General features: G+C 49.0%; 1 protein-coding gene across 4 annotated transcripts in view; it reads left to right on the forward strand.

The window, feature by feature from the left end:
* Positions 1-541: 541 nt before the first annotated feature.
* sulf2a (sulfatase 2a) overlaps positions 542-26,191 on the forward strand; it is a 29,484-nt gene continuing 3,834 nt past the window's right edge. For 2 of the 4 annotated variants that reach the window (XM_037490992.2, XM_037490995.2), the window contains exons 1-13: positions 542-958; positions 7,474-7,540; positions 19,961-20,211; positions 21,017-21,256; positions 21,354-21,505; positions 21,735-21,904; positions 23,264-23,414; positions 23,668-23,843; positions 23,981-24,109; positions 24,396-24,452; positions 24,593-24,716; positions 25,173-25,386; positions 25,809-26,091. In XM_037490992.2, coding sequence (XP_037346889.1) covers positions 20,031-20,211; positions 21,017-21,256; positions 21,354-21,505; positions 21,735-21,904; positions 23,264-23,414; positions 23,668-23,843; positions 23,981-24,109; positions 24,396-24,452; positions 24,593-24,716; positions 25,173-25,386; positions 25,809-26,091 — 1,877 coding nt within the window. In that variant the 5' untranslated portion in view covers positions 542-958; positions 7,474-7,540; positions 19,961-20,030. The remainder of the gene's footprint in view (positions 959-7,473; positions 7,541-19,960; positions 20,212-21,016; positions 21,257-21,353; positions 21,506-21,734; positions 21,905-23,263; positions 23,415-23,667; positions 23,844-23,980; positions 24,110-24,395; positions 24,453-24,592; positions 24,717-25,172; positions 25,387-25,808; positions 26,092-26,191) is intronic. The other 2 variants (XM_037490996.2, XM_037490994.2) reach the window with 2 other exon arrangements.

The following is a 26,191-nucleotide window of genomic DNA, read 5'->3' on the forward strand; positions in this document are numbered from 1 at the left end:
TGAGTGTGTGTGTCTGCGTGTGTGTGTGTGTGTGTGTGTGTGTGTGTGTGTGTGAACTCACACACACCCTCACCATGTATATGCCTCTTGTGAGCTTGTGTGTATATCAATTGATTTTGGGTGTGCGTTTTGTCTCATTCAGAAACACCCCCCTCCTGGCCGGACCCAGTGAGCAGGCGTGCCCGCGCCAGTTTGCCTCGGAGGTGCCAGCCTGATAGATATGGTGTGTGTTTGTGTGTGCCAGGCTATACCCCCCCCACCGCACACCCCACCCACCCCATCCCGCCCCCATCCCAGCAGCATTAAGATTGATCCTTCGTTCCCTCCTATTCCTTTCTCTCTCACTCCTCTGTGTGCCTCTGCCTTTATGGGACTGTGAATAGGTGAGGCTCACAGGCTCCAACAGATGGCCGGAGCTTTTTCACTGTCTAACACACACACACACACACACACACACACACACACACACACACACACTACTGCCTGATGAATGAGAGCCGAGAGAGAGAGAGAGAGAGATAGAACAGGAGGAAGAGTCAGCGTTAGCGGAAAGCAGCACACACGAAAGATTAAAACCAATGGAAACATTGCAGGAGAAAGTCGACGAGGAATAACACGCACGGAGGAGAAAGGGAGAACTAGAAGGAGCGATAGAATAACGGGGAGAACATTGCCAAAGAAGAGGGAAATAAAAGAAGTGCTGCTGAAAGAGGCAGTGAGGGCAATATTGAATTGTAGATCGAGGGAGGCTCTCCCCTCCCTCTTTCCCTCCCTCTTTTATTTATCTCATGTGAAGCCACGCCTCCCTCCTTTCACTTGTCACAGCATCTATAACAGTGAGCTGTCTGCACCGGGGCTGCGTGGCGAGCGAGACAAGCTCCTCAATCTGCCTGCACAGAGGACCGGATCTGAGCGGACGGGACGGGGACTGGATGGTACCGGACCCGGGACAGTGCAGGTGTGTTTAGGATTTGTAGTCAGTGTGTGTGTGTGTGTGTGTGTGTAGATTTATGATGGATGACAGAGAGAGAGAGAGCGAGAAAGAGCAGCATGTGCATCCCCTCAGAGTGGGAGCGCTTGTTTCCTCCGCAGGACTCGCTGGCAGGGTAGCGCATCCAGAGGGTTCAGTGCCGGAGCTCTGCCCTAGTTTACACTTGAACGCTCTGATCCTTTTTCTGTCCGCCTCCGAGATTTATGCATGGAGTCGCTAACTCGTCAGGGCGAGAGAGAGATAAGACCTCTCGTTCATCGCCGCACGATCTGAATCAGGGCAGCGTTGACGGGAGCCCCAGTGCATCTGGGGAAACAAGTTGCTGGCGTTTTTCGGGGGGGGGGGCAGGACGCTGTCTACAGGTGCCGTGTCTCTGGTGGCCGTGTAAGTGATCTTGTCGCTACACAATAGTCTTCTGCAGAAAGGGGAACGATTACCTTGAGACTGTGTTCCAAATGGGACGGAATTCACTATCGCTTTTCACAGTTCTTTGGTCCGTGTTGGCGTCGAATGTTGCGATTACTTCTCTTTATCTCCTCGTTGCACAGAACGTGGTGAAATATGGAACGTTCATTGTCTCGGCATGGCTTTTTGTATTTGCACAACCAAAAATAAAAACGTACGTGTGGGTTCAAAAATCACAGAAAAAAAAGAAGAAAAAAAAAACATCTAGGAATGATCACTTCTTAGGCAGGAACGGTCCAAGGGTTTGAGGAGGCATCCGGCAGACGGCATTCATTCAGGAGACGCCATTTCAACAGTTGCAGCCCCTCCTATAGAAGCCTGCGCAGCTCAGGTCCACGAGGCGGCTCCCGCTGAATCTACTCACTATCAGTGTTTTGTCAATATTGTCATGGGTCAAAAGGCCGTGTCATCACCAAGCGGTTAAGAGCAGCGTAGTGAGGGGAGTGGGGGTTGGTGGGGGGTGCGAGCGCTGACCGAGAGGCTGAAATATTTATGAGACAGCTGTACTCCTCGTGCAGTCTGTATAGGAAAAGGCTGGGTGGATGGGTGTAAGAATGCAAGGGTGCATGCAAAGAAAAGCAATGAAGAGATTCAGAGATATGTTCTTAAAGTCTTCATTATTTATCACAACCTACTCCGCCACGCAGGCTCTTACCCCCACATCAACTGGCCTCTTTTCTCACTGAGATGTCAGTTGACTAAAGGAGGAGGCTCCTGCTCAGTCTACCTGTCCGGTCCCCAGGCACGCTCTCTCTCCAGCACACACATGCCTACACCCAGATGTAAATTACATGTTACACACTAAACAGTAAATACACTCAAAAATTAAATCAGTGTATTTTGCTGCATTAACCCAAACAACATCATTTGTGGGGAAGCAAACACATACACACACACACTCATCACATCCTTAACCGTTTTATTTTGCGCACGTTTCCATAATTGCTTTTTTTTTGTTGCTCCCTCCATTTTTCACACACTCTTTGTGGCGCATAATCACCACAAACACACACACACACACACACACACAACCACACACACAATGAGTGGGAGTGACGACCTTGAGACCTGTTGACGTTGTTCTGCAGCGGCTGTGCCGGGAATGCATAAGAGGCCATGTGGGACTCGCGGGCGAAAATGGGGCGCTTGACATTCCGTTTGTAAAAATGGCTGGAAAATGTGCAGGGAGGAGGGTGTGGGGGGGAGGGGGGGGGGTGAGGCGTTGAAGGGAGACGTCGGCATGAATATGTATTGTATGCTAATGCAGCACGCCGAAGCTGTTGACTCAAGCTGTTGACGAGAGCAGAGGACATGTTCCCCTGATCGCCACTCTCGGGAAGAAGTGATATCGACAGGGCCTTTGTCGGTGGCGCGGCGCCAGGTGGCAGATAGCAGTGGCGGGGGTGGGGGGGGGGGGCAAGGTTACGCACCCTGCTCGACGGTCCCTGCGGGGGCCCGCAGGCAGCCAGGGCAGCGCCGGGCGTCTGCTCGCTTCGCCGCCGCCCCGTCCTTCCCGTGGTTAGACACAGCGAGGTCAGACTAGAGGTTGCCACAGCAAATGTCTCCCATTAGCTTCATCCAGCACGTCACACCTATTTCGACCTGCCTCGCTTTCAGTTGTTCATCCAAATTTTTAACTCATCCCAAAAATTCCTCAGAGGGAAAAAAAAACAGCAATGTAAGAAAAGCTGAAACAGGGCAAAAAAGTTGTAATGCTCAGCTAAGGTGGAAAAGCTGGCATACTGAAAAAGAACATGCGATTAAAAATACGATGGAAAGAGATATTTCCAACACATCTTGTCATTTTCATACCTGCGTCTTCGTCAGCTGTAGATATGTCATTCATATCATTCTGCCAAATCCCCCGTTACAAGTCTTTACTCCCCTAGAGACTCAAAAACATACAAAATAACGAGAGCAAGGTTTCGAGGGGCGTACATACATGTGATGTTGCTGCCTTCGAGGAGGAAAGGAGGCAGCAATTCAATGTCCCGACACGTATTCACATCAGCAGCTTGAATGCGCGTGTACGTGTAAATATATTCACACGTACACGCTTTCATTCGCACTTTATTTTTGCATTATTTTCAGCTTTAGTCTGCCGAGGCGCCGCTTTGCGTCACATTCCCCGCACACAGGGATCCTATAGAAGACATTAAGCTGCACTGTTCCCGCTCTGAGTCCTTGTTCATCTGTATGTATGAGTCCTGCTAGGAAGGCAGCAGCTGGAGATCAGTGTGTAAATCTCAGTGCTGCTGCTCCTCTCTAGTGATAAAAAAAAAAAAAAGCACAGAGGGGCTCTTTGACGACAGCTCTTACACACTCCCGTAGTCTGCGGCTGATAGGAGCAAATACGTCTGTACGTGCATCTCATGTGTGTGTGTGTGTCTGTGTGTGTGTGTGTGTGTTTGTTTGTCAGTGCACACGGTGTGTACGTGTGATTCCCAGTGTCTCTGCGGCTGAGCGACTGCGGTGGAGGGGAAATGTAATCATACCCTGCCGGCCACCGAGCACGGCATCCGCCTCAGGAGGTGCAGCGGAGGGGGGGGGGGGGGGGGGGGCGAGATGTCACGAGATCTCCCAATTTTGTCTCCACCCCGTGCTCTGATCTCCCGCTTTGATCGGCTTTGGGAACGCCGGGACACCGCTGGCCTTTTCGCATCGGTTTTGCTCCACTTGTGAATAATATATATTGCGGAATTAACTGTGGTCGCTGAAAGCAGAGATTTTTGGAGCACAGCCAGAACGCAACTCAAATTCCAAGCCGACCGGCCCCTCCAGTCTGATTGCAAACGCCTCAGCACCACGGATGTGATCGTCCACCAGCATCGTTCCCACCGACGTAGATCTTAACTTTAGCTGAGGTGATTTCCATCAGTGCGGCAAAACAAGCGCGCCCCACTCTCCTGGATTTGGGCCGAACCATCACATGACAGCACTGCGGAGGTGACGGCTTGACGACGACAACCCAGACCAGAAAACTGATTATTTTCTATTCATTGAAACTAAACTACCAACATCAAGGTAATGAGCTAAGGCGCATCTAAGGCCCCCCCACTGAGCGACGTGACATCCGTAAAATACGGGAAAACAAATTCACTCACGGCTGACTGGCAAGTTGAACATTTTTTTTACCCAGTGCTTCCTGGCGCGTCCCCCTGTTTTCGACGTGTTGTTCCTAGTCATGGTGTCTCGTGGCAGAGCGCCTCCTCGTTTCCCCGATTCGCTCCGCTGCGGCTCTACTTTTAATCTCCGCTTCTGTGCTCGTCACCCTCTCGCCGTCCCCTGCGTTTGGCCCGGTCAAAACTTCAGCTACCCCCCCCCCCCCCCCCCTCCCCCTCTTGTCTCTCCCTCGGGGTATCGCAGCTATTGTTGTGCCTAATAAGGTTTATGGCATTACAGGTCTCTGAAATTGGATTTTCTCACTCCACCATAGCAGTGGGATTAGGGGTTTAAGGCTGGTGCATCGGGCCACAACTGACCTGTGTCTGAACCGCTCTCTTTCATTCTGAACCCTCAAGGTGGGCAAACCAAGAAATTGATGTTCAATAGCTCTGCGGAAAGCTGGGCAGATGCCTTCTGTCCGTGTTTGTAGCTGGCAATTCAACTGATTTTGAATCAGAGTTTTTTTTGGATCTCATGCGTCGACCACTCTCTCATACACTCCTCTTTGGTCTGTCCTTGCAACTTTTGACTGTGTTTGATCTAATTCTAGCCTAACGAAGCTTTTGATCTCCCCCCCCCCCCCGTCTGACACCCAGACCCAGATTTCTACATCCTGAGTAGCTCAATTGGCTCTAATCCTTCAAACCAGGCTGGTGAGAAATTGATTCCCAGCGATACAGAGATTTGGACAGTCAACCCCCGAGCTTATGTTTAATGAACTGTGGGATGCCTTTAAGTGAAATCCCCCCCTCCCCCGCCCCCGCGCCACACCTGTTATTAAGTAGCAGAGTGGTGGAGTATAAGACAAAAGTGAGAAATGAGGTGGGTGAGCGAGGGTCGGTGTGGTGAATGCAGCATCAAGATGTTGGCAGGAGGCTGGTATTAATTAGGATCGGTCCAGAGCGCCAGCTTAGTGAACTCTTAATTGGGGGGGAGACAGTGCTGGGGATGAGGGGGGTCGATAGATGGTTCCAACACGCTGGAATCAATCAGCCTCTTGCCCGACAGGGAGAATGCGGCCAATCAGAGGAAAACACGTCCTCGGAGTCCGCTCGCTTACTCTCCCCCCCCCCCCCCCCCCCCCCCCCCCCCGTCAGACTTCATCGGATCAACAGACAGATGGCTCATTCCAGTCTAATGCCAGTCAGAGCGGGATGGAGTTGCCCGATTGCTTGTCTTTGATCTCATGGCTAGAACGCTTGGAAATGCCATCACGGGTTTTGGCTTGACCACTACCCAGAACAGGAGATCATCGGAACTAATAAAAACATGATTCGTTATCACAGGGACGCTTCGTGGAAAGGAATATTAAATGAATCCCTGGCGTATTCTTGTTCCACCGCTAAAAATAGTCACTTTCCCCTCTTCTCCTTCTTCCTCGCCTGGCTAATAGCCATCTTTCTGCCCTGTCACTTTTTGATGTATCAGCCTCTTATTCACATCAAGGACGAGGCCAGGTGTCGCATTTTCTCTCAGTTGCCACGCTTGTCACACTGCCTTGTCACCCGCAGCCTGTTCCAATCCACTCCCTTCTGCCTCCCCCTCTCTGCTTATTTATATTAAATCTGTCCCTCCTTTATTTTAGCGAGAGACAAGGAAAATAAATCACATTTTGCCAGTTTGCAAGCCCCGCGGTTGTCTGCCCGAATGCTGCAAGTTTGTCTGGATGTCAACCACGGCCCAATAAAACCCTGTCGAAATGAACAACGCCTCTGCCCGCTTCGTGTCGTTGTCCCACACCCCAAACGTCGTCTTCCTCGCCGTGACCTCGGCTTCAGATGCGTCAACCTTGCTGTGAATATGCCTGGCGGTGAAAAGAGCCCGGAGGCTTTCGTGTTGCTTCAGATGGACGGGCACAGGTTGTCCCGCCACCTCTCTTTGATGCCCACGAGTGGCTCTGCAGAGCTGGCCACTGCAGAGAGCAGCTGGGGTCAGAGACGTGCCTTGGCAGCGAGATACGCGTGGGCTTCAGTGTATTCTTAGCCCCCCCCCCCCCGCCGAGCGTACCGTTTGTGCATCGCCACCTCGCTGGGTGCAAAAGCGCCTCGCCAAAGACGACATATCGGGAGGCGCCATCGGTTAGCGAAAGAGATTAAGGCCCGAGGTGTAACAGAGCAGTTGTGGAGATGTCGAAGCCGGTTTGGCTCGGCTCAGATGTTTACACGCGGGACACTGACACCTGTCCGATCCGAGCGCGGATCAGACCCGCGCCGCACCTGTCAGCGCGCCGTCACAGGCAGACACACGCAACGAGGCATTGTAGCTTGACAACATCACAACCAGAGGCGGTAGGAGACGCGTAGGCGGTGCTGGGGAAAGATGTGATGGAGCAGTGCTCAGGTAGCATCCTAAGCAGAAACCAATTATTAGCTCTATTGCTGAAAGTGTTCTGGAGGGTGAGAAGTAATTATGTTGAAAGTGTAAAATGTTTGACACTATTTCTGGCTCAGGTCTAATTAAACCACCTCTTGAACTATTTCCGGCTCCCCCCAGGCGACACGGCATCACTCAAAAAATGGATTCATACCTCGCACGGCGAGCACCTGGGCCGTCTCCGCGTCCTGCAGTTCTCCGCAGTGTTTTCATCAGAAACAGATGTGTCACCGTCGTTGTGTGTGTGTTTTATTTGTGTGTGTGTCTGTGTGTGTGAGGGAGGAGTGGTTTGTGGGAGGGGCAAATGACTCATGGTGCACGATGGGCAGGACGGAGACATCATTTAAATAATAAAGAAAAAGGGTTTTAAAAAAACAAGAGAGAATGGCATTGATTGTCTGGCTCAGTGTGAGCTTCTTAGCGGTTGCACATTATTATTTTCCAAGAATTCATCCACTCTGGATCTTGTTTGCTTACAGAACTTGGCAGTCGGACGGATTTCTGTGGAAGAAGAGAACATCAGGGACAGCTCGTGTAGTTAGGAAGGTAAGGCTGTAGTGCACTGGGAATGTGAAGTACGCTGCCCTCACACACACTAGCATGGATGCAGATTTTTTTGTCTGATTGCTACAGCCACTGTCAGATTCTCTATTTGTTTCCTCTGCATGATAGAACAGGGCCCAACAGTGCAAGGGCTCCCTCTCTTTCACCAACACAAATAACACTCAAGTTATTGTTCCTGTTGTCATGGATTCTACAGACACTCCAAGTAAAAACAAGCTGCAGTTAATGGTAATGCTTTATTTGATGTAATGCTTTGGTCGGTCTCAACATCACCCCGTTTGATCCACCTGCCAGTGATTAGAATTTCATTCATCCTGAATAAGAGGGGGATGGTTGTTGCCGTTGTCCCCGCCGAGGAGGAGTTTGAAGATCACACAGAGGCCAGAGCAGATGCCCCCTCAGTGGCCGTCCGTCCAAATGGTAATCATGAAGAAGAAAAAGAGAGTGAAATTATAGATGCAGAGAGAGAGAGAGAGAGAGAGCCTGTGTTGGCAGAGGACCAGTAGCAGGCTCGTGTTGCTGCTGTGATCAGAGTCCACCCGTGTGAACAGCTGGATAGCAGCCGATGAAGCACATGTGGGCATATTATGTGCACAGCTGTGCACAGCTGACTCATTATCATTTGCAAAAAACATCAGTATGCGTGACTGTAATCAGCTCTCCCTTTTTTTTTTATATCGGCAAACGACTCGCTGCCACGGGCTCCTAACATAGACGGGTTGGTTCCGTGGTTACTTCAGGCTGCACTGAGCATTGGAGGGAGCTGAACTTTGAATTTGAAACGAGCTGCAGCAGACACTTGAATGATATGCCTTTATTAAGCTATTCTGTTTGAGCAGTGAGGTCTGATCTCTACTTCAAAACCCCGGTGTGGGGACGGCGCTCACCTCTCTCTTTCCTCCTCCTCGCCTCGCTGGCAGAGGGGGCCCTGCGGCGGCGCGGGATGAAAAAACAACAAGTCTTTGAGAGAAACTCTTCAAAGGAGCAGTTCGTCTGACTCGTGGAGACCTCGTCAGTTCCATTTTCGCCCCCCCTGCACACAGCTCTGGTTGTTTACGAACAGCGTGGTGATTTTGCAGCTGGTTGCGTAAGGTGCTTTTGATATCTTGTGAGTGACAGAGGGACGGTCTCCTCCCGCAACCCCCCCCACCCCCAACTCTTAGATTACCCCGTGTTTGGGGCAGCTTCTCTTCAGACTTGATTCCTCACATCCCCTCTGGGTCACGTGACGCACATTGCAAGCGCTCTGGGAGCATTTTCCTGACCCTCATTTTCCACATCAGCAAGGCGGCTTGCCTCCATGCCCCAGCCTGCCTTCTGCACACTGATTAAAAGTCAAATATTAAAGCGCTCTGTTGTGAGCTCGGCCTAATTGATTCTTTCCACCGGGTGCACACAGAATGGGCTGACAGCAGGCGATACCGAGCTTCGTCAACATCGGGCATGCTGCCTGACGGTCAGGATGGCACCCCAATGAAGCCCCCCTGTGAGCGCGCCAGCCTGCGGCGCCACACACACGCACACACACACACACACACACACACACACACACACACACAGAGGCCACTTGGCACCCTGGCCAAGCTACTGTATAGTAACAACGCAGAGGCAGCTCATTCTTGGCTCGCTACTATTTGTAGCGGCTGTAGACAAAGTGTGTGCGCCTGTGGGTGTATGTGTGTGTCGGTTTTCGGGACACACTTGAGAAAAGAAATCTCCCTGTCCACTTGCATAAGCACTCAGCCAATTTGAGCTATCTGGGGCGACGGTGCTGAAAGGAGGTTTCATCTGAAATCCACAAAAGGACCTTCCCCTTTCTCTTTCCCTGCTCTCCTGCTGTTTCGCACAAAAGCTTTAATAGTTTTAAATCACAGCCATGTTTAACAATGGGATATTTCAAACACAGGAGGGCACCAAGCATGTCATGGCTGACCGACCTGTGAGGAAATCTGGTTGAGATGTGTGGAGGCCTGTTTGCCTGTAGTGTCTTACCCCCCCGAACTACAACGTACAGATAATTAATTGAATCTCTGCAGCAGTAAAAGAGTGACCCCTATCTCCTCCATAGGGCAGGAGTTTATAATTCTTTCCCTGTCCTGTCTGCTTACACTATGAATTTACAGGCCATTTTATGCGCTTCTCCAATTGGCTGTACTGCCCATTTCATTTTTTTAATGCTTCCCCCCCCTTCGCAGACAGGAGAGTGCGACAGCGATCTCGGCGCTATACAACGCTCATTAAGTGCGGACATTCATCCGTGACGCTTCTCTCATGAATCTTATTGACCTTTTTCGCTCTGTGAAATCCACGGTAAAAGGTTATTAATCCCCCCCCACCACCCCCCACCACCCCCCATACCCACCCGGTTGAAAAGCCGGCTATATATCCTGTCCTGTCCGATGCTTAATGTTCCATCGGGGCTGATGGGAAGGTGTGATTTGAAGGTTTGAAGGTGTGTGGGGGTCTGGCTGTTGAGGGCAGTGAGCAGTCGGCCGGTGCGGTAATTACTCTATTAGTGAAATGGGCCCACGCTCGGCGCTGACACCGCACTAATTACAACACAAGGGTGATGAACTTGATCAAAGCGCTGCTAATTCATGTTTAATAAAAGAGAGCGGCGGAAAGCAAAGGGAGAAGAAGGGAGGGGGGGGGCAAGCTGGTTGCCTTCGGGCTGTGTTCGATGAGGTCATAACCAGAGCGTGTGCCATTTCCGCCCGTCCAAATCCAGCGCATTTGGCTCTCGGATCCGGACATTTGGACCCGACCGATCGGCAGCGCAGTCGGAAACTGTTTGTGCGCCTTCTTCGGTAGTAAAGGCCACCGAAAAGTAAGCCCAGTGTTCCCTTCCCTGGGAACTGAGCAGGGTTCCATTTGTTCCTCTTTGGTGACTCTCCTGCTGTAGATCCAGGAGGGGGGGGGGGGGGCAGAGGCTGAGTGGGGGCTACATGATCAACTCCATGGGAGAGGCCTGACAGACAGTGGCCTAATAGAGGGTCGCAGGTGGTTTGCATATATATCCTCTCTCTCTCGCCTTCTCTAACTACCTCGGTTTTCCACTTAAGTGGCCGCACAGAGAACTCAAGCATGAAGGCTTTCTGTGTGTGTGTGTGTGTGTGTGGGGATGGGGATGCAAGCCTTATTGCTTGCTAGTCACTTCAGCCATTCTCTTTTTCGAGGGAATTGCTTTAAGTGGGTGTAGTTATTTCTGTGTAGATGCTGATGAAGTATTCTGTTTGGGGAAATTATTCTTGAGATTACAGAAACTTTTCAAAACAACAGGCGAGCTAGAACAGAACAGATTTTTAACTTTAGAAGTCAATTTCATGTTCCAATTATGTTCCTGAGAGTTTGCTGCCACAAGTATTTTAAAATTGATGACTGCGGCGAGCGCTTGAGTCCCTTAAGCAAACAGACTCCATCACCAGTGCCAGCGTGAGATGTTGTGTTGCTCCAAGGCGGAGCGCGTTTGTCACAGCTTACTACTTCAACTAACAGTCCCGCTGATAACTTTACCATTTCCACACCCGTGTGTTCGTGGGGGACAGAACGATGAGCATCATCTGCAGTAAGCGCCACTACCGCCTAATCAATCTGAGCTCTCATTAAAAGGCTGCCAAGCCCTTTGGAAACCCAATACAATATCAATACTGTAGCACCACAGAGAGACCTCCACGGCTGTTAGGCAGGCCGCTGGCAGCTTAGCTGTCATTACTGCGCAGGCCGCTTGCCCAGAGACCCCCTTGTGAGTAGCTGGTATGCATGGACCACTTAGGCCCTGCCCCCCCGGTCCCAAACATAGGTCCACGTAGACAGATGGGCCTTTTGGGCATCTGTCCAGGGGACGAGGCAGAAAGATATGGATGCAGAACTGCAGAGGATACGGAGGCACGATGTGGGCGGTGTGTGTGTGTGTGTGTGTGTGTGTGTGTGTTGACTGCGTACAGTTACACTTCTCTGCGGTTTCACCTGAAGCTTGTTTGTTTGTTTGCCATGACTATTTTCTGTGATGGCCAATTACTGTGGTGGAATGCAAACACCATTACACATGTTTCAACTGAACCAAACACACACACACACACACACACTGTGTACTGTGTACGTGTTGTGACATATTCAAAAACATCTTCTCTTGGTCTTGGCACATATCCCGAGATTCCTGCTGGGAAAACCACAGGCATTGAATAGCGCTCCGTGCTGATTTCTGAGTGGAGCAAATAGGGGTAATATAAGTGGCCATACATAGAAAGCCTCTGTAATCCAGATCATTGTGCGGAGGTCTCCCCTCTGTACTCCAGTCTTAACCCCCTGTGTGGTTCCGATAGGGGAGGGAGGGATCAGTGTGTGCGTCTCTAAACCCGCAGTAATCCGCCGACAAAAGGGCCAGGAGAAAGCCGGCCAGCGAGGGGCGGAGGGGTTCGGACGGAGAATGGGCGGCGTGAAGAAATAGAGAAGCAGTTCCCCCCCCCCCCCCCCCAAGGGTATGCTTAACACCGGAGAAGATGCCCCCACCCCCTGTTTTCCCCCAACCGGGGACAACATCCCTCTGCTGCGCGGGGTGGGGGGGGTGGGGGGGGGGGGGCTTTTGAGCAAGTCAAGAGCTATTGTTCATCAGCTGAGTGAAAGAACTCCGAGTCCATAGAAGTGATCACTTTGTCAGCAGCTCAACTGTGACTCCCAGAGAGCGCATTGAATCAGGTGGACGATTATTTATTCAGCGGGCTTTGGCAACTGTTGTTTACTGAAAGGTGAAACCGACACTGTCTGCCATCATCATTGAGTCGGCGGCCATTACGAGCGGTCCCTACCGCAGGTGCTAATCTGATGGCGGCAGAGGAAAGGCCACGGAATTAAAAACACAACAAATGGGAGCTTTAAAAAAAAAAAAAAACGAGGAACGCATCCCAACGAGAATTCCCTCCCGTCGAGTATTTTCCAGCATTCCTCTCGTCGGGCGCTCCGGCTACGATGCGTCACGCAGGAGGCACTTTGCTGCACCGGGGGTCTCAGCGAGCTGGTTGGGTCCGTGGAACAGTTGGCGCCCAGGCCGATTTGTCTGTAATCCTTTTAGCCCGAGATGGTGACACGCTGCAAGGGGGGGGGGGGGGGGGCTTTGCCTCAGGTCAATAAGTGCCAATAAGGAACAGCCGCCACTCAGCAGGCCGCCCTGTCCACCAGCTCGCCCGCTTGTTTCAGCTGTCAACCTCTGTCTCAAAAGAGCTGGAAATTGTGCCTCTCTCTCTCTCTCTCTCTCTCCCTCTCTCTCTCTCTCTGTCTCTCTCCCTCTCTCTCTCTCTCCCTCTCTCTCTCTCTCTCGCTCTCTCTCTGTCTCGGACGCGCCACAAATGACTTTCCCATACAAACCTCACTAGGACAGGAAAGGCGAGGACACTCGGCGACTGCTAAACAGCCGCATTTCCCTCTGACATCAGAATAAACCCATCTGAAGGGGGGGCGGCTACGTATTTGCAAAACAGCATTGACAGTTGCTCATTCTCTCAGTCTTAAACCCCTGGAGGTGGGGCTGTGGAGGGGAGGAGGATGGTGTGGGGGGGGCCTGAGGGGGGGGGGGGGGGTTGGAAATCCAAGTCAGGGACAATCGCGCCTCTGTTTGTGTTTTTCTTCAACACCTCCATGTTCTCTTTTGGCTCTGGTGGAGCGTACCGCGGGTGGTGCTGGGGAGGAGGGGAAAATGCCATGACCTTGCCGTGGACCCTGATTGAAGCTCCCCCCCCCCCCCCCCCCCGCGACCCCCCCAGTGCCTAAAAAAAAAATCGGACCACCACGCTAGCCCCACATGCCACTCTGTTGCTGCGGGCAACAGCGAAATGGACGTGTGCTGGTTGAAAGGAACAAACTGCCGTCTTGAGAGACCAAATTGAGCCACCAAAAACATCCTCTGACGTCGTTATTTATGGCGTGGCTGCATTCCAAGCTCATTATCGAAGAACATCTTCAATGCTTTAAGTTTGTTAAACCTGGAGGAGACAAACATCGAGCTCTGTGATGGCCCGCTAGTGCTGCTGGGGCCAAACAACTTCGGAACAATGCAATGTTCATTTCCCCCAGATTCCGAGATAATTAGCCTAGCTGCTGTGCTCTCCTTTTATGTCCCCCTTGTTGGAGAGAGATGTTTGAAGTCTCTTAATGTAGGGTGGGGGGTGTTTGTGTGCCCGTCTGTCACTCTGCCTGCATGTATGTGTGTGCGTGTGTGTGTGTGTGTGTGTATGCGGTACATTTATAGTCAACAGAACAGACCCGGGGAATCTGTCAGAGCTCTTTGTTGTCAAACGAGAACACATCATGACTGGGCCTTTTGTCTGAACTGACAGCATCATCCAGTCTCTTTCTGTTCCTACCTCGCCCTGTTTATGTCGCTCTCTCCCTCGTTCTACTCGCCCTCTCCTTTTTTCCACCAAACTATTCAGCCCGGCATCCCATTACTTGCCGCACCGTTTTAAAGATAATGGGCCCTGTGGATTATAGAGTTGCAGTGGAGATGAGCAGAGCTGATTTTTTCCTCTGGGCGTAGATCAAGCTAACTGCATTAGGCGTCCCCCAAAGTGCAACGCGACCAGAAGGTGACATCTGAGGACAGTTTTCTGACTGTGCACCGCTGCCTTTATATCATATCAGTTTGTTTATAACCCTATTCCCATGTAAACCTTTGCTTGCATGCTACATCGTAAAATATTATTAAATGCACCATAAATCTAAAAATCCCAAATTAGAAAAGTACATTGCATGGCCAGATGGATGTGGAGCCACGCAGATTGCAATTGGGGGAAAGCTTTCCACAACATTTTGGTCCAAGGGGTGAGGCCGGCCTCGCAGATCAGGGCTGTGCAGGCCAGTCGAGCTCTTTCAAGACAGACTGGGAAATTTACATTTCACTTTAAGGGCCTCGCCAAAATTACCATCACCCTTAACCAGGAATGTCTGTCCCGTTTGTGAAGATAAAGATACTAGGTGTGTGCCCAAGAAAGTGTATATAAACAAATGGAAAGCGTGTGTGAGATAAGTCAACGTGTGTGTGTGTGTGTGTGGGAGGGGGGGGGGGGCTTCCAGCCGGAACACATCACGGCTTGCACCCTTTTTCAGGACAAACATACTTGCTGCAGGATTAATGATGTGTTGAGTACCAAAATGACTCTCATTCATATTTCACTGTCTGGGCATCACATTCCACGTGGAATTCAAGGTTAGGGTAGAACATAATGTTTAAACAATAAAAGGAGAGCGCCAATATGAATAACACTAACAGCGGAAAGAAATATTTCCCTCTTGAGTCCCCTCATTGCAGCACAGATCTTCCTTTCTCCACACTCCTCTTTGTGTCTGCGTTTTCAAACATAAAATTGCTGTGCAGGTTTCTAAATGTCTGAAGAGTGCGGAGCTTATCTGAAACCGAAGGGAAATCTAAATTAAATCTATCCTGTGAATGGGATTAGCCTCATCATTATCTCTTGTCATTCTCAAATATTACAGTTAGTTATTAGAAAGTAAAGACACATTTGTCAATGCAGTGCGCAGGCACTATTTGAAAACAAACAGCGGTTGCGGTGTTGTTGAATAGGATTTCAGGCTTATCAGCCGGCAACCGGGGATTTCACAGTGGAGCGTGCTGAAAGGAGCCATTCTTATACATGTGATGAAAACAATATTTACAAATGGTACAATGTTAGCTGAGAGGTCATTGGTAGGACATGTGAGATGCGGCTTTGGTTGCTGGTTCAAATCGCTCAAAGGTTAAGTGGTAGGTAACCTTCCTGTGCCTTTACATTTTAGGTGTGAGGGCACAGGAAGGTTTGTTTTTCTCATAAAATGCATTACAGAACTCATCATGTTTGACCATGGAAGTCTTTCCCCAAGTTTACCCACGTTAATCCCACCAAAGCAAGGCTTGTGGAGATGAACGAGCTCCCCGAGGCTTCAGGAACTCAGCGGCAACTTCCATTCCCATTGCTTCGTTTCCACCCGCAGCAGGTGTTTTCGAGTGCTGTATACTGAACAAATTAGAGACCCAGTTGGCCACTAGCCGGTGAAAATGGAGGAGCATTTATCTGAGCCATATATTTCCCTCTGGAGTTGGAAGAGACCAAATACAGCTACGAAGATAGATCCGGTGGACCAACAACCAGACTCTAAATTAACCGTCCTGTTGCTTTGTGACTACTGGATGTTTAAATAAGCCATCACCGACTTGAAAGCTTATTATATATCAATGCTGCGTTCCCAGGTGTGGACGGTTTGCAACAGATCAGTCACTGCACGATCGACCATACCTCTAGCTATAGAGTCAATTGGGCGTAAGATGGTTACACAGGTCAAAGCACCAGAGACCTTCAGACTCTTAGTGCTTTTTACTTCCAGGTTGGTGGAGCAAAGATTTGCAAGCAGAGAATGACAGATGAAGGATGGCAACAAAACATGGCTTCTTATTATCATGAAAAAAGCATTCCATACTGTATTGAGTGGTTGCAAATCCCTCCTTCCACCGACACATAGTCACACGCATGCGCACACACACACACACACACACAAACTTCTCTGAGAGAAAGTTACTCTCACATAGATGCATGCCGTTGCATAATTTGCATCTGAATACCAACTTTTGTTGGTAAATTCAAGGGTCCTTGGAGATTTTGCACATTCTGTTCAGAGCTCGGCAGACCAATGGGGACAAAGTCACACATTAGCAAAGCCCTGCCAGCCTCAATTATGACCGAAGGGATTGGCTCAATCGGCCACATTCAGAGCAGTATGTGTCTATTTCAACTTCCCCCGGCCACTTCCTTTATGATTTACGCCACTAGAACGCGCTGGGAAGCAAATTTCCTGCATTGAGAAACGAGAGATGCTGAGGTTCCCTGTTCCCACAATCTGTTTTTTGTCATCTACTGAAGAGAGAAGCTTTGCTTCGTCAATCGAGTTTTCATTATCGGGAAAAATCCATCAGCAATGATGGCGCTCGGGCTTTGTTCTCTCCAAACTACAAGCTTCGAGGATCCTTCCCTTTCCCACACTCTGCTTTCTCTCTCTATATCTCTCTCAGAACACTTTTGATAGAGAATGCAGGAGTCTGGCTTCCAGCTTGTGGGCTTTCTCCTCCATATTTCATATGCACAATGAGACAGAGTTGATTAAATTGCAAGTGTACACCATGGCTTGTCCTCCTTCAATATGTAATAAATGTCATTTTTCCCCCCCCTTTGGTTTTCTCATATTCTGTCTGTGTTCTGTGCCTTCTCGGGGAGCTGCAGATTGGATGCATCAGACTCCCTGCCTGTCCCAAAGCCTGAGGTGTTTTATTTATCAGAGGAAAAAGTGCATTAACGCCCCTGCAAAGTCTTTGGGAGATTTCTCAAGCGCTCTCTCAGCTCCCTCAACTGTGAAGTACAGATGTGTGTTGTCGGGCAGTGTAACATATCTTACTGTCGGATGTTTTCGTCCCACCACTCTCGCCCGCGTCTTACCATCACGCCGGTGCTGCGACATGGCCGGCTCCGTTGCCGCCGCATTTATAATTCAGTCGTATCAATAAGAGATGGAGGGGCATTAAGTTTTCATCTGATGATGCAGTGCTGCCGTCTCCTGGAGCCTCTTTACAAGCAAAAGACTGAAGAGCAAAACTTTTCCTTCTCTGTTCTGACTTCCAGGCATCACTTGGAATTAGAATAACCTGAGACGATCCCCCCTTCCGACAACATGCTTTTAGAAGCTTATTCCCTGTGATCTCATATTCTGCTAGCTTACTCCCGAGCCCTTCCTCTACGAGCCCCCCCGGCCTTTAATGAGTTTTGCTGAGAGTTATATTTACTCGTGTTGTCTGATGCTTCTGTCTAAATGGCAAAAAAAAAAAATCCCCTCTTTCACTCTGTGTTGTCGGGCTGAATCAGCATTGTCGTCTGGTAACTTACTTAGTGGAAAGAGCTGATGTGGGCAGATCTCTTGTCAGGCAAGACGAGCTCCGAACCATCCCAGTGTAGCAAGGAGCACCACGGCTGGCCCTGCATTATGCATGTGTACAAACCATCAGAACATGATAGACACTTCTGATTTCTCTAATGGCCGTCCATACCTGCTTTTTTTCCAAGTATGGAAAAGCTTCTTTTAAGTTGTATTTGCCTCTGTCTGTTTGGACGTTACGGTTTCCCACTTCTTTCCTTCGTTGCGGTTTCGCGTGGCATCTGCCACCCGCAGAGATAAACAATACGAGCGGATAAAAGCGAGCGGCAATCTGGAAGGAAAGGACTGCGTGTGTCAGTTTGAGCTGATAAAAGACTGAAATTCCAATTAGTCCTCGGTATCAGGGGGAAGGAGGACGCCCCACGGGAGTAATGTCAGAAAATATCCACCACCGTTGCATGTCAATAGCAGAGCATTTCCATACTTAGCTATTGATAGATCAGCGCGTAAAATCGAGCTGGATTTCTTCTTGTAAATCGGGGCTATATTTGGTGCTCTTCTCTAGCGGGCTTTTTTTCCCCACATCAGCTTTTTGAATAGATAAACAACTATCAAAGGGAATTACTGTACCTCCCACACCACAAACCAGGCCAGAAGAAGGTAAAATGGCAGAGGACTCCCCCTTTCCTGAGCACACTAGTGTTCTTCAGTCACTGCGGATGTCCTGGAATCCATTTTGGTGATTCACGGCTGACAGAGCTGGTTAAATCTGTGTGTTTCTTTTACCAAGTTATTTTCTTTTGTTCCTTTGTTTTCATTCCACATTCCCAGAAATGAAAGAGGGAAGCGGGCAGGAAGAGAGTCCCAGAAAGGAGCAAGGACGATATCAAACAGACACCATCGCTCGGGTCAGAGCTCATGTGCTCCTCCGGGGGGGGAGTAGTGCATGCGTTATCTGTGAGCGTGCATGCGCGGCTTTCGAGGAGGATAGAGGGCAAGTGTGGGTGTAAGGGAAGAACACAATGACGAGAACAATCTGAGAAACTCTTCTGTTGTCATTTTTCCTCTTAAATGTTGAATGGATTCTACATCTTCGTGCTGGCCTCGGTTGAGAACAGCACGAAGATGCGTACGTGTGCACCTGGACGCGGTTCCGACAGTACGGCGGGGCGGGGTGTCGCTAAGGAGGCATTGCGGTCCCAGCTGAGAGAAGTGTTGTTGTTGTGATGTTGTCATAGCCTTCATCCTGTGGCTGCGTACTCCTTGTGGACTCACACACACACACACACACACACACACACACACACACACACACACACACACACAAAGCTGATGCTGCTCTTATACACTGTGGATATGATCACGGTCACTGAGACATATTGCTGCTCCGATGATCGTGATTAAAACTTCAGCTCAAAACTCAGCTCTTTGCTTTAATGATTTAATAATAAGATGTAGGCAAAATAAAATGAAATTATGTTTTTTATTTTTCCTACATCAATATAAAAGCTAATGTATCAATATGCATGTCCCATCTAATATTTAACAATTGTTTCAAAATGTTACCATTGTTCTTGCTTTCTCTGCTGAGATTTCACATGTTGTTTACTTGGTTGAATAGTATGAATCTACAAAGGAAACAATGCTCTAGTTTCCATTGCTTTGTTTTGCTATAAATCTCACATTCATTTGTTTGGCGAGTAAGGTGCAGCTGCTACAGCAGTTGCCATGGTAAACTCAGAGGGGACATACTGTTAATGAGGAAGAGTTATTAGAGAACTAAGTGGATTTTAGTGTAACTTTTGTTAACTGCATGTAGAGATTAATTATGAAAAAGCTCCATTAAATACATTACACACATACTTAACTAATTGTTATGTTAAACCCACATACGGTGAGCAGAATTAGAAATTTTCAACACATCTGGAGGCAGTTTTATTGTCCTTGATGATATTACCATATTAATATCCCCTGCTGTCTTTTCCACATATACTTCCAAATGTCTTTCTGCCGCTGTGCTATTGTAGTCTGAATAATTTAAAGTCTTGATCTTTAGAACTTGAGTCTTGTCCCTCCGTTCATTGACCCCTGTCTTCATGTTCCTCCACTTCTGTCTTCTCTCCTTCACCTCTGCCCCCCCACTCACCCCTCATATCAACCCTAACCCTCTCAGGGGGAGGTGAGTCCTGATCTGGCCCAAGGCCCAGGCCCATTAGCCCCAGCCTGGCAGCCATGTGCTCATCACACAGAGATCATTACACCCAGCCAATGACACCACTCTAATGCATCATTAATGATTGATTAACGAGCTGAGCTCAGCCCAAACTGGAGCATTTGTACGGAAGAGCACCCTGTAATGGCTGTCCAAGGCTTGCATCTGCTATTGTTCCCCATGTTCTTTTGTGCATCCATGTGTGTGTGTGTGTGTGTGTGTGTGTGTGTGCGCGCGCCTGCAGTTCTATTCTCATCAGTCTCCCTCTGTGTCCCGTCTCTCAGGTCGAGTGAGGGTGCCGCAGACTCCTGTGTGTGAGGCGAAGGACCGAGGAGGTGACTGCTGGCTGGCGCGATGGCAGGGCTCCCTCTTCTCCTCCTCCTTCTCGCCCTGGCGGGAGTCCTCCCCGCGGCCAACGGCTCTGGCTACCTGTCGGGTTATCGGCAAAAGTCGCGCCTGCAGAAGGACCGCCACTTCCGCAACATCCGGCCCAACATCATCCTCATCCTCACTGATGACCAGGACATAGAACTGGGTAAGACGTTCCCCTCCTTTAATCCTCTCCCGTGTGTTTGTGCAGCTGTCTCTCGCTCTCTCTCTCTCTGTTTGCTTTTTGTCTTTGTCCCATGGGTGCGGGCACTCTCGCCATGTGCATCCACCAGCATCAGTAAGGGGAAAGTCAGCCCAATGCTGCCTCTTGGCATCATAACAACCGGCCCACTCAAAGTTATGTGCTCCCTTTGCCAGCTCCTCCAATGCTGGCATGAAACGAGGGCGGCCTATGACTTTCATTGTCTAGGTGCCAGATCCTGGCCATCTCCCTTCCCGCTTAAGTCCTTTAGCGGCGTATTGGACTGGAGGGGCTGCATAATGGCCTCTGTGACATCTTTTGTCCTACTGTGATGGCTAGTGAGAAGACTCTCATTGAAAAGCAGGAATTTATGGTCAAGCATCTGTTTTCCCAAACAATCACCATCAGCCTGAAAAGATTTTAGTACACAGCAATCCAAATCGGTTACATTTCACCACAAAGATTTATTTCCTCATTTAAGTTACCCCCGTTCTTTTTTTTTTCAGACCCTAATGGTTTTAGCTCTTTACCCATCGTGCCCTATATATATATATATTTTTTTTTTTTTTACCCACTGTTTTCCCAAATTTCTCACTCTTTTTTTCCACCTTCTTCAACCGTTTTATATCCCCCGCGTCCTTTTTCATTTTCCTTCTTGGCCTTTGAATCTTGTCTCACCCTCCTTGCCTTTTTCGAACAACACCTCTCACCCCCCCCCCCCATCCCCCTCCCTCCCGCCTTCTCTTTTCCTTGCACCGCTCTCTCCCAGGCTCGATGCACGCCATGAACAAAACCCGGCAAATCATGGAGAAGGGCGGCACGCATTTCTCCAACGCTTTCTCCACCACGCCCATGTGCTGCCCGTCCCGCTCCTCCATCCTGACGGGGAAGTATGTGCACAACCACCACACCTACACCAACAACGAGAACTGCTCCTCGCCCTCGTGGCAGGCGCACCACGAGCCGCACACCTTCGCCGTGCACCTCAACCACTCCGGCTATAGGACAGGTGAGCGCTCCGGGTCCGACCTTTGAAAGCGCATAGACGCATTGAGCACAAAGACCAAAATGAACACGCCGCCGCTCGGCCTTGTTCCCTCACCCAGCCTTCTTTGGAAAATATCTGAATGAGTACAACGGCTCCTACGTGCCCCCTGGCTGGAAGGAGTGGGTAGCACTGGTGAAGAATTCTCGCTTCTACAACTACACCCTCTGCAGGAACGGAGTACGAGAGAAACACAGCGGCGTCTACTCAAAGGTATTTAACCACTCCACCGGAGGAGATTGCATGCTAAGCACTCTATTAAGTCTACTGGGTGAGTTTTTTAGACACATTATTATTATATACTAGCTATACAGTATTTGAATATCTTGTTGGACACACACCAGGTCAGCAATGGGCAGTGATCCAGAATAGCCGTGAGCACTCTTTCACTCCCTCTGTCACTCACCGGGCGCCTGATGGACAACGTCTGCTCGCTCCGCAGGACTACCTGACAGACATCATTACCAACGACAGCACCAACTACTTCCGCATGTCCAAGAGGATGTATCCTCACCGGCCCGTGATGATGGTCCTGAGCCACGTTGCGCCGCACGGCCCAGAGGACTCCGCCCCGCAGTACAGCACCGCTTTCCTCAACGCATCGCAGCACATGTGAGGAAAAGATCAAGCTTCAAAAACAAAATCCATCGCTACGATCGATCAAGTTCTCTTCGGACTGTGGCCGGTTTTTGGATAGTCTTCTCCTTTAAATTGGATGGTCTTTGCCCATTTATTGTGTATCGTTTCGTGGCAGACAAACACACACATCAACACGTTCAGACTCCCTTTTTGTTTGACCCAGAATGTCACAAATTCCATAATCTCACCTGGATCTAATCTTCCTCCGCCTGCAGTGCGCTCCTGCCAGCTGAGCCCTCTCCATGCACAGCCCGTGTTACGCTTCAGTATCTCTGGCTCATGGGCTGTTCACATTAGTGTAATCACTGCTAATTTGTACCATTTTGTCAGCAGTGATCAAAGTGATGCATGACTTATGTATGTTTAATGCATAGGTAATTATCCCACAGAAAATACACACAAACGTCCGGCCGGGTCTTCCTGAACATCCATATTCCTGACTTGCAGTCTGGTGCTGCTGGTTGATATCAAGCCTGATATTGGCCCCAAGAGACAGACCCGAGGGCAGTAATGAGACATTTCTCCCCCTCCTTCCAACTCAGACTCCTTCCGACTCCTTTCTCCTGCTTGGTCTAATCCCTCCAGCATCGTTAACCTGTGCCACGCAGGCTTTACACAAAGAATATTCTGTAAATTAAGCCCCAGTGTCTTTGTGCAAACTTTTAATTGCTTTTTCTCCATAAATTTTCTCTCCCTTGGGTTATGTTTCCGGAGAGTGCTTCTTTGGCTATTTTTCTCCCTCCATTTCCCTCCACTCTTATCAACCAAATAAGGAAAGAGGGTGAAACTTCTCCCCTTGTCCAGTGATAAACCCTCTCTTCACCCTACATCTTCACACTACATAAGAGTTTCCACTGCGGGCCGTCCTAAAAGTAAAATCGATTAACTTTAAACGTTAAATATATTTTCTTCTCGGATCCCATTAGCCATTTAGCAGTGTTTATTCTCAAATAATTAAAGTTCCATATGGCCCGGAGTGAATTATTGATCAGACTGTGCTCACCGTGTTCAGTCCTATCGATTACACTGCGTCGCATTATACATGGTTTATGTAACCTCCAGTTTAGCATTGCATAAACAGTTTTCTTGCTACTTTCGAAAGAAGAAGAATATGAGACATCGGCAGAGGATATTGCTGTGAATGCACAATGTAACTCCACAGACACGGGTACATTTTCTGTAATCCAATTAACAGCTGCAGAATATGAAAATCGGATGTGTAGAGGTGCAAAAAAAAAGAAACAAATGCAAATGTATTCAGATTTGTTTTGAAAACCGCATTTTTTTTTCTTTTTCTGTGGTTTATTTTGATGTTTTTTACACTTCTTTCAGAACCCCGAGCTACAACCACGCACCCAACCTCGACAAACACTGGATCCTACGCTACACAGGAGCAATGAAGCCCGTCCACATGCAGTTCACCAACATGCTGCAGCGCCGCAGGATGCAGACCCTGCTCTCTGTGGACGACAGTGTGGAGAAGGTAGGCGGACATGCCGACAGAGAGAGAGAGATGCTTAAACACAGACACACACATACGCACACACTCCATCTGACCGTCTCAAGTCCTGTGAGATCTGCGCAGGGGGGCTTTATAATGTATTCTCTGACACACTTGGTAAATTGAACAAACCCCTTTCCTTGAAACTGGCACAGGAGACTTGAGCCATCGGCCATGAGGTATGCATTTTTTTCACACCGTGCGAGCGTTAAATGGATGATACCCTCCTCCGTAGCTGTACAACATGTTGGTGGAGACAGGGGAGCTCGACAACACCTACCTGATTTACACCTCAGACCACGGCTACCACATCGGGCAGTTTGGTCTGGTTAAAGGCAAATCGATGCCTTATGAGTTCGATATCCGCGTTCCCTTCTTCGTACGAGGACCCAACGTGGACCAAGGTGCCATGTGAGTGACGCCGACTGACTGCTTCTCTCTTATACAATACATATTATGATGTCCACATGCTCTGTTACAATACAGTGTGTGAGATCGTCGACCTTGTGATTGTTTTCCTAATCGTTTTCATTCTTGCTTCACTGCAGTAATCCTCATATAGTGTTAAACGTCGACTTGGCACCAACTATGCTGGACATGGCCGGTGTTGATATCCCCGCAGAAATGGATGGCAAGTCTATCCTCAAGCTGCTGGACACAGACAGGCCAGTGAATAGGTGAACACTCCACACATTTATTTCACCCAACGCGCTGGCATTCAACCTACATTTCAACAATGACTTTTACAATGTTGCCGATTCGATGGCCATGTGACTTGTATTAGAACTCTGTTGTGTGTTTTTCTTTGACATAATGAACAATCCACAAATAAGGCGGAACACCACTTTCTTTTCAAGGCAACACATAGATGACATTTGAAAATGAGAAGGGTGTTTGTTCAGTGCAAATATCCCCAGAGTGGTGTGACAGGACTTTTCCTTTTTCTGTTAAATCATTTCGCAGGTTCCAGGTGAACAGGAAGGGTAAAACATGGAGAGATTCTTTCCTGGTGGAGAGGGGGTATGTTTTATTGATTGACCTTTTAAAGCACATGTTTTCAGTCCAAGGACTGTCGGCTAGTGACAAACCCCCCCCCCCCTTGTCTTAGGTTAGCTGGGGAAAAAAAAGACAGAAATGCACGTGTTTTCCTGGTCTTTTAGGAAGCCTCTGCACAAGAGAGGGGAGGAAATGGCCCAGGAGGAGAACTTCCTGCCAAAATACCAGCGGGTGATGGACCTGTGCCAGAAAGCAGAGTACCAGACCTCCTGCCAGCAGCCAGGACAGGTGCCTGACCTACAGCAGCTCAAAGAGAGAGATTATTTAAGTTTCAGAGGAACCACATGAGTTGTAGCTCATGCAGGGTGATCATTTGTAATCTGTTTGACAATTTACTGAGTATAACGTGCAGTTGTTAGACTCTTTGGGATCTATTGGACTAGATGGGTGGCTGATAATAAGCAGTCAGAGAGCCCGTGTTTTCTTTTGGCCACAGATGCCAAGGTACCGATTACTGATTTTGCATAAAGCATCAAACTTTAAGAGCTGACTTTATTTTACAATTTTATTTTTTAAACTGATTAAAAGCCTCAAAGGAAATGTTTATTCATTGTTATGTCTTCAGTACCATTAGAATTCTGTGTTGGGTAATTTGTGTAGAAACACAGAACAATTTGAGTCAATTGGTTTTCTATTTAAGCCTAAATACCCAATGCCATGAAACTTCTCCCTGCCTTGTTTCAGAAGTGGCAGTGTGTGGAGGACCAGACTGGCAAGCTGAGGCTGTATAAGTGCAAGGGCATGGCTGGTCTCTATGCTCCTCGCATGCAGGCTCTGATGGCCAGAGGTGCCTCCCACGTCCAGCTGTCTCCCACTACCGACTCCGACATCTGTAACTGCGACGTTGTGGGCTTCAAAACATCCTTCCTGAAGAGGAAGAGGCTGCTCACCAAGAAGAGTGAGTTCCTCCTGTCACTCACATGCACCATTGTTCTGGCCGTTATAAATAGAACTGTTTTCTCAAAAAGACACTTTGAAATGTCCTTGCCGCCTTGCAGCCTTCAAAGCCTTGCCAAACAGGACCATTAATCTCAAGCTAAAATAACCATCTTTTGAAGTATTCATGAGATGGGGAGCATGTGTCAGTGCTGCCATCAAGTGGTAGACTAGAGTGGAGAAGTGAATCTTTAATCATCAAATTACAGAAGATTGTAAATTATTCCTAGAGAATCCTACATAATACAGTGCTTGCAGCTTTGTCTCACATCAACGCTGCTTTCTTTTTCATATGCGAGTCCTCACTTCTCCACATCGTCAAAGATCTTGATCATCTGCATCACAAACCTAATTGCTCTTTCTTTTCCCGTCCATCTCCCTCAGATCCCGCCGCCTCGTCTTATTCAGACGTGAAATCCAGTAAGACCGCCTCTAGGAAGCGCTGGGCCCGCTCTGTGTCATTTGAGCTGGACGGCGACCTGTACGCCGTAGACCTAGAGGAGGGCTACCGGCCCCCGGGCTCCAGGAACAGCAGCTGGGCCACACACAGGAGGAGAGGAGAGGGCAACGAGGAGGACAATGAGGAGTTCAGTGGCATGGGAGTCGCGGCCAAACCCTCCGCCAGCAGTAAACCCACGCCACCCGCTGCTCTTAAAGTCACCTACAGGTGCTAATGCGTACATCCTTCATGCATTCATGTGTCATCTTTCAGGGTGAAAGACGAAACGTTATGAAATCGTTTAGACTCCAGATGCATGAGTCACAGT

The sequence above is a fragment of the Pungitius pungitius genome, chromosome 8 (assembly GCF_949316345.1).
Source record: "Pungitius pungitius chromosome 8, fPunPun2.1, whole genome shotgun sequence".
Lineage (NCBI taxonomy): Eukaryota > Metazoa > Chordata > Actinopteri > Perciformes > Gasterosteidae > Pungitius > Pungitius pungitius.